Source organism: Anastrepha ludens, chromosome 2 (genome assembly GCF_028408465.1).
Source record: "Anastrepha ludens isolate Willacy chromosome 2, idAnaLude1.1, whole genome shotgun sequence".
NCBI lineage: Eukaryota > Metazoa > Arthropoda > Insecta > Diptera > Tephritidae > Anastrepha > Anastrepha ludens.
The window spans coordinates 162,530,331-162,538,994 of record NC_071498.1 but is presented as its reverse complement, the minus strand read 5'-3'; the positions used below and the strand labels follow the sequence as shown (position 1 = coordinate 162,538,994).

Sequence of the window (8,664 nt, the reverse complement as noted above, 5' to 3'; positions counted from 1 at the left end):
AGGCGAGCCGCTAAACGTCCCAGTGTTTCACCAGTAGGCGTTGGACGGCGAGGAAATCTGCGACGAAATTCACGCTGTGCCAAAGTCACCGACCGATTATTGGTCAAATAAATAGTCAGCAATATTCCGCGTTCTGGACAGTGTAGCGTAACATTGTTTATTAACGTGTATTTCGCATGTGTTTACTACACAAATGTCAAAACAGAACTGACATTAGGGGCCATTCGTAAAATTTATAGCATTTTCTGATAGGAGGATTACTTTAGCGCCACCTGTTATATTAAAATCATATGTATACCCATTTTTATACCGCGTTTTACAGGCTTGACTGGCATAAATTGTTTTAAGGACGATCTTACTTTAAATTTCGTCATTGATTCATCAATACTCTGCCTAGTACTATCCTGCAAGTATTTCTGAAATGTATTTTTCAGACACTCGACAACATCATCTAAGTTAACACGCTGCGGCATCCAACATATTGCATTCGCACACCCTACCGATACACGTGCCGCTACATCAGCATAATCGCTGTTATTCTATAGGACAACCCAACACCCTAAGTCAAGGCCAATTGCATATCAGGTACCACGTACTAATGCTAACGCACTAAGAACAGAGCCAGACGCAGCGTCAGCAAATTATGTTTCACACGATTGTGAAATACTTGCACATGCCATCAGTGCATGCCAACCGTGGGAAGCTAGGGGCGGAGCCAGCGTACCAAGCCACGGCGCACCTGAAGGCAGCAGAACGACCCAAACCTATAAAGGTCTGCAGCGCACATCAAGGGGCAGTTGCGTAGTGGACATTAACAGTAGTTATAACATTTACCTGTGTAGTGAATAAACTTGTAATCCTAAATTTCATCCTTTAGTGTTTTATTTGCAGGGCAAGTTGGCCCTTTAATTTTTTTAAGTGTATTGGACTGAAAGTCCTTTTCTTCTATATAGTATGTTTTGCTACAGTCCATTGGCTTTTGAGGAGGTGATGATACAAATTTATAGCGGTCACGATTATAGCAGACTAGAATAATTACTCATGGACGGATGGTTGGACCAGTCATGTTTCAATGCCGGAACTTTGTTATAAGACATAAGAATTTGTATTTCTCCAACATCAGTTTTTAAAACATTAGTCCGTTTTTTGCTGCTCGAATCTCATCAATGCGCTCATTTGTGCATTGTACGATATTCATGCATAGGCTACGTGGAAACAGCTTATGAAAAATTTCGATTGCCGAAGAAGTACGGGGGATTCCTGGATTTATATTACACTCACGATAATCACTTACAAAATGCTTAGGAACATAATTTTCTTCAGGAGAAGACCATAACCTTCCTTGTTATTGATGGGGTTCTTCTAATTCATCCATCGAAACGGTGCTTTCAACTTACAGTTCACTTTTCGACGATGAAGATGAACTAGATTCCTCGTCCTGCAAAACCGATAATAACTGTCATCACTTCCGCTGGAAAAATCACTTTCTACATTTTCGGCATCTGAGGCCAGTATTTCATCCAGCAGCATTTCCGTTATTGCGTCTGTCCTTAGTTTTTTCGACATGGTATCACTTTATAAAAAAACAGGTCCCTTAGTTATTGCAAATAAGCACTGCTGGTACACATACATAGGTACCGCTACAAAAGACTGCTGGTACGTATAAGTACCACGGTCTTAAAACCCCTCAAAAATATAGGTACAAATCAAAATACCATTTTCATTAATTATGCTTACATTTAAAGAGGGAATGATTATATTCAATTTTATTAATTTTTTTGGCACCTCACACCTTCTTTTGTAATATTTTTAGCACAAAATCAAACACGTGTCAGAAACCTTCGCTATTTCACTCAAAACCGTGCACGCTTCGAGAGAGAAAATGAATTTATGTTTCCATGTACCGTTAGATAACATAAAAAGCCTGCTTTGGTATATTTTATATTGAGCTTGGCCCCGAGTTTTGGGATTTAGACCTTTATAAACATTTAGTGGTACATATGGTGTACCAGGAGGTTCGAAAGGGTTAAAGACTTCAATAGCTGCCAAATGTTGACTTCACTTTTTATTTTTGCTGTTCGAAAACAAAAAGGAATCATTAGGTGGCAATGTATTGCCTATTAATTCGATCTTGTGAGTGCTGAAAAACTCTCTTTTGTGAGCCGATGTGTGAGAGTTCGCATTGTCGTGCTGAAGGATGATTCGTCTTCGGCGGTTGGTTTTCCTTCTTCCGAAAACTTCTGACATACAAATGGCCGTGTACCACTCAAAATTGGCATGTTTTAAGTTTCTATTGTGGTACAGTTGCGATATGACCAGATTTTATAAAAAAAAAACAGGTGACCATTTGCTTCAAATTAAGCTCAACTTTTGTTGAATTAAACTCGTCCTGGAACACGCATATTTTTTATTCCTGATTTATTTCTAGCACATATGCACAGATCCCTGATTCTGCTTCTTAATTGGCGCGACAACCGCTTACGCGATTTTGGCCGAGTTTAACAAAGCGCGCCAGTCGTTTCTTTCTCGTGCTAACCGGCGCCAGTTGGACACACCAAGTGAAGCCAAGTCCTTCTCCACCTGATCTTTCGAACGCAGAGGAGACCTTCCTGTTCCTATCACCTACCACCAGCTGGTACCACATCGAATACCTTCAAAGCCGGAGCGTTTGTATCCATTCGGACGACATGACCCAGCCAACGTAGCCGCTGGATCTTTATTCGCTGCGCTATGTCTATGTTGTCGTAAAGCTCATACAACTCATCGTTCCATCGCCTGCGATATTCGCCGTTGCCAACGTGCAAAGGTCAAAAAATCTTGCGCAGAATCTCTCTCTCAAACATTCCAGGCATCGCTTCATCGTATGTTGTCATCGTCCACGCTTGTGCGCCATACGTTAGGACGGGAATGATGAGAGTCTTGTAGAGTGTTAGTTTTGTTCGTCGAGAGAGGACTTTACTACTCAATTGCCTACTTAGTCCAAAGTAGCATTTGTTGGCAAGGGAGATTCTACGTTGGATTTCAAAGCTGACGTTGTTATCGGTGTTAATGCTGGTTCCTAAGTATACGAAGTCCTTTAAAACCTCGAAATCATAACTGCCAACTGTTTGTTTGAAGGCAGGAGGTACTTCGTTTTGTCCTCGTTCACCACCAGACCCATTCGCTTTGCCTCTTTATCCAGTTTGGAGAAGGCAGAACTAACAGCGCGGTTGTTAAGGTCGATAATGTCAATATCATCGGCATACGCCAGCAATTGTACGCTATTATAAAAAATTGTACCTGAGCGATTAAGTTCTGCGGCTCGTACGATCCTCTCCAACATCAGGTTAAAGAAGTCACCCGACAGCGAGTCACCCTGTCTGAAACCTCGTTTGGTATCAAACGGCTCGGAGAGGTACTTCCCAATTCTGATGGCGCTGATGGTGTTGAGCAACGTTATCTTGCATAGCCGTATTAGTTTTGTGGGGATACCAAATCCAGACATCGAACATTAACCACTTAGCACAAATCTTTTATGGGACGAAGCCAGCATGGTTACTGGGACTGTTTTACTAGGATTAGATCGGTTATTACGAGATATTCACCAAAATGAATTTAGTTGAATGGCCATTTAAACCCCAATCTGGTGTAGCTCATGAAAATCATTTGAATGATCGGGTAAATTTGTGTCCAAAAAATGGGCATTGCCCTATAATTAATACTTAAATGGTTAATATGTTGCCGGGAGAAGAAAAGTGCGATAAGAGTGTCAATATTGCATTTTACGAATGTCCACAAACGAAAGTTAAATTCCCTGCAGAATTTCTAAACTCACTTACTTTTAGTCCTAGTGAATTAATGCTAAATTTTGGAACAGTTTTCATGTTAATTCGCAATCTTAATATGTACATAAGATATGATAATAGTTAAAGCGCTACAGTATAATTCTTGGAGCCTCAAAATTTTAAGAGGTGAATTACAAGGCAAATTGTTAGGAGCCGTATTTTGAACAAAAATACTGAAAACTGAATGAATCTAAGTTTTGAACTGCTTTATTCTAAAACAACATTCCGTTTTAAAAATATTATTGCTTGCAAATATTTAGTTTTTATGTGGTTTGTAATCCACATTTCATTTGTTAACTTTACTGAAGTATGGCCAATGAAGAAATGGGTACTTTTACTCCCATGCGAATATCTTTTATACTTACATGAGAAATATATTTACTCACGTAAAATTCCGAAAAATTCATGAACTTGTTCTTTAAATCGATAGTCCATATAATTTAATGTTTGAAGATTATTTCATGCAAATGTTGACCGCGACTGCACTTCAAATGGTCCATCCGCTTAGTCCAATTTTGGCATACTCTTTCCAATGTTACGACCGGTATCTCACATATAAATGCTTTAATGTTGTCTTCCAATGCGTTAATTGAAGCAGGCTTGTCTGAATAGACATGAGCTTTAACATAACCCCACAAAAAGTAATCTAAAGGCGTTATATCGCACGATCTGGGTGGCCGAACTCGTCTCTCAACAAGTCCATTGTTACGCGCGCTGTGTGGTATGTGGCACCGTCTTGCTGAAACCACATGCCATGCAAGTCAAGCTCCTGCTTTTTGGGCAAAAAGAAGCTGAACATCATTTCACGGTAGCGCTCACCATTCACAGTTACGTTACGATTCGCAGCATCTTTGAAGAAGTACGGCCCAATGATACCTCCAGCCCATAAACGGCACCAAACTGGATACATTGGTAGCTCTTGCAATTCTTCTGGCTGATCTTCACTCCAAAATCGACAATTCTGCTTATTTATTTATTTTCTTAACAGAACTCGTATTTTTATAATAAAATTCAATGACTTGCAAGCGTTGTTCTTTTGTAAGACGATTCATGGTTAAATCATAGACCAAACTGAAGATGTTTGACAGTGAAACAAAACCCGAAACGTGCGTCAGCTGTTTAAACCAACTGTTTAAAAAGATAATAGCTAAAACATCACCCGTTATAATTACCAACGCCACCTCTAATAGATTCGCCTTGCTTGTACCGATACCACCTGTAATGGATTCACCTTTAGTAAAACCCAAATAAAATTTAATAGTCACATAGGCTTTCGAATGTTTTCAAATGTCAAATCACAAAATCATAAAAAATATTTTTCGTTCATTATTTTGCATTCATTATTTTACTTTTATTGTATTATTTTACACAGCATTTATTATTTGAAAAGCAGATTAAAACTATTTCGACATGCGTACATATTTCTCAGACGCAGATGAAAAATTTGTTCAGCTCAAAAAGGTTCAAGTCGTCAAGGAATCACCATTGAGCCACTATAAATTTCGATTGGAGAAATCGTTTAAACCAACTGAAGACTTCGACCATTACTCGGTGCCCTTAGACTTCAAAGTATCACCCGATTCCCTACTCACTTTGTGCATTAAAGTTGTGGACGCCTTACCCTTACCGACAGTCTACGAGTGGACGAATGTGGACGTTTGCCAGTGGATACGAAAATACGGTTACCCTCAATATATGGTGAGCCACTAAACAACAATGCACCCACACCTTTTTGCTTAACTGCGTTCACTTTCGGCGTTGCATTTTCAGAATACATTTCGCGCTAATTTCATAACAGGTCGGAAACTATTGTTGCTGGACGCGCAGTCACTTAGCGCCATGAATATTAAGAATTTCGAAGAAATCAAACGTATCGCCTATGGCATTCGTCAACTATTCTTCTACGAAATGACAAAATATATGCGCAGCATTTCATTGCCACCGGAATACTATTACGAATTGTATAAAATGTTTCAGGTGAAAAGCGGAGATAAATACCGCAATGTGCCACGTGCTGATTTGTGGCGTCGAATGCAACTCTTGCGCGCAAAACGCCAACCACAATCGCACTGGCATCGGCTGGAACGTTGGTTGGCACTCGAACGAGACCAGACCGAACTCTTCGGCGGTGTGCAACATTATCCGTTGTACAAGTGCAAAGCAGCACCTCCACCGAAACCGACTAAAGTAGTTCAAATCAAACCTTGTCATTGCTGCCCACCTTGCTCGTGCTACTGGACCGAAAAGCAGCTCAATGCACCGCTGGTATTCACACAGCTTAAACCAGATCGTGAGACAGATCAGATAATTTCGAAAGAGCGCTGCAAGAAATGTAAATTGGCATGTACCTGTCACTGGCCCTCACGTTTCTACAAGTTCGAAATGTTATTGACTTCTTTGAAGACGAGTTTTCCAGCTAAATATGGCAGAAAGAGAGATGAGCTACTCAAACGGACAACAAGCAGATTTGGAATGGCTAATTACAGTAGTTTTATACGCATTTAGATGAGAATACGCGCTAGCATTTAAAAAAAATCCCTGTAACGGTATTTGTGTGTAATAAATGTAATAGTATAATACATTGAAGACGTAATAAGACTTCGTGATTGGCAATGATCGCAGTGGAGAATAGACAGAAGGTTTGGCCAGCATCAGATCGTGAATCAGTTCTGCGGCCTTGCCTTTAATAGGACTCGAGCCCTTCCTTGCTGTGGGACAACCCACCATCAAGGAGAAGCTTAGGAGTGAAGGGCTAGGGCAAAGCAGGTTTGCTGGCACCAAACTATGGAGCTACGCCAGGCGAAATCCCTACTGGGAGGGTGCAACCAAAAGAAGTTTAAAAAACGCATAACCCTCCTCAAGGATAAACTTAGAATGCTCACGGGCATGGGTCGGGGTGAGGAGATACTGTGATGAGTTGAGGACACAAAATACCATGAGGCCTCTCAGTAAGGAATTCATCAATCAGTTCTTAACGCTTTCGAAGGTATTAGCTGATTTGCTGAGGTAACAGGAGATTTGACAGTGGTTTGTTTGCAACAGAAGTCGGCAAAAACTGAAATTGACATTGAAAACAGAACAGTGCAGTCACTGATCATGTAACTTCGTCATCGTCTGAACAACAACTGATTTAAAAAATGATTGTATTCAACTAACCTCACTTTACACATTCTCTTTTCATTTCATTCACCTCTCTATCAGATCCCCTGTGACGTAACAGCCAAGTTGCGTTACTCTCACACTTTTGCTTCGAATGGCCAAGCCTTGTAATCTAGCAATCTTGGCTACAATACCTTCGATAACTGAGAGGATACTTTTCTTTAAAGACATCAATGAGATGCTGTTCAGCACTTTCGGCACAAGCCGCACTTCACTCAGTACTCGTCTCATCCTCAAAGCAACGGTCAAAATGCTCTGCACGAAAGAGAGCCAGGCATCAATATCAGTTGCTCTTTTTCGCTGATGATTAATGGCAGGAAATGGAGCGCGCTGACAAAGTAAGAATATTTCAATCTCAGGCAGGAGCAGCCACATAGAAAATGCTGAAATTAATACATTTCTTCAGTTTTCAAGGAGGAAAGAAAAATGGTATTGTAAATGGTAACGGTTCGTGACCCATTGAAATTCATCGATTTTTGTTGGAGAATGCCGCAAATGGTTGATGAACGGTGCTGTTGAGATAGCCCTTGGTATTCTTCAAATACTTGTTGTTACGGTACAAAGTACCTTATCTGAAACACAAAACCCAAAAAACTTATTAATCAGTATGACTGCCCCGGTCCTAGAATAGAAAGAAAAGATTTGACTAAATGGCGCGGTTTTGAATTTGATACTCTAAAATCGGGGTTAGTTTTTTAATCAAAAAATACGAAATAATTGAAAGAATATATTTCTTGTACGGGCGATAGCTTTTGATGTTGCAAACAACATATTACAATTTCATATGATTCGGTTGAATAGTATTGTTTTTTTTGTTGACAACACCAGTGAGACAAAAGTCGTTTCGAGATAAATGAGTTTAAAGTTTGAGGTACAGGAGCGCGCGGACCGCCCCGCAGTGCGGCCGATTCCCAAAAAGCTGGCCAAAAGTCGAAAAAAAAAGTTTCTAGATAGAGTTTTTTTGTCTTTGGGTTGGCTACAGTAATGCCTTGAGTAGTGAAAACCGTTCATAGCAACGTCCTGTACCCTAAGTATCCTCTGTATTTTCAGTCGCAACGTGGCCTTCGTTTGAGCATCGTATTACTGTCGAGGAATAGTGAGAGTTGTGCACATTTGAAAGATTTTGTAATGGAGTAAATTGAACAAAACCAAAGGGAATCATCTTCGGAAGGTTAGTAAAATACGAGAAATCTTTAGTATATATCAATACCTCGACACAAAATTTTTAGCTGCAGCAATACGTAGATACATTTCTTGCAATTTTTTTATAAAATTTGAGTTTTCAAACTGTATAGTAATACAACGCCGTCATATGCTGCTTTGGAACCTATTAAAGGTTACTCAAAAAAGTAATGGTTACTGAATAAAACAAGATTCAGCTGCTACCACTTGCTACCTTGCGACCCCGAAAACATATAAATTTACATGCATCTTGATTATGTTCTAGAATATACGCTATTTCACGTGAGGGGGTGGCCAATAGGGGTGGATTTTCAAAATTTTAAGATCAAATTCGTAATCAGCGACCCCGACAACCCCCGAGTAAGAAATTTAGAATCAATTACTTAATTTTTTGAGTTTTGACCAGCTTTTCGGGAATCGGCCGCACTGTGCGCCCTCTACCTAGTTAATGGGCTGTAAAAGCCATAATATTGGGAATTTCCGCATGAAAATTTCACAG

At 40.0% G+C, this 8,664-nt stretch overlaps 1 protein-coding gene across 1 annotated transcript; it reads left to right on the top strand.

Annotated features, from left to right (window-relative positions):
• The first annotated feature begins 5,142 nt into the window (after positions 1–5,142).
• Positions 5,143–6,409, top strand: LOC128860277 (uncharacterized). Its single transcript, XM_054097700.1, has 2 exons — positions 5,143–5,522; positions 5,595–6,409. The coding sequence occupies exons 1-2, from the start codon at positions 5,235–5,237 to the stop codon at positions 6,327–6,329; spliced, it is 1,023 nt and encodes a 340-aa protein (XP_053953675.1). The 5' UTR covers positions 5,143–5,234; the 3' UTR covers positions 6,330–6,409.
• Positions 6,410–8,664: the final 2,255 nt, after the last annotated feature.

Bases quoted from the DNA above. Each gene is read 5' to 3' on its own strand.
- LOC128860277 (XM_054097700.1), top strand. From the start codon at position 5,235: ATGCGTACATATTTCTCAGACGCAGATGAAAAATTTGTTCAGCTCAAA. The intron at 5,523-5,594 runs GTGAGCCACTAA...TTGCATTTTCAG, and splicing joins ACGGTTACCCTCAATATATG to AATACATTTCGCGCTAATTT.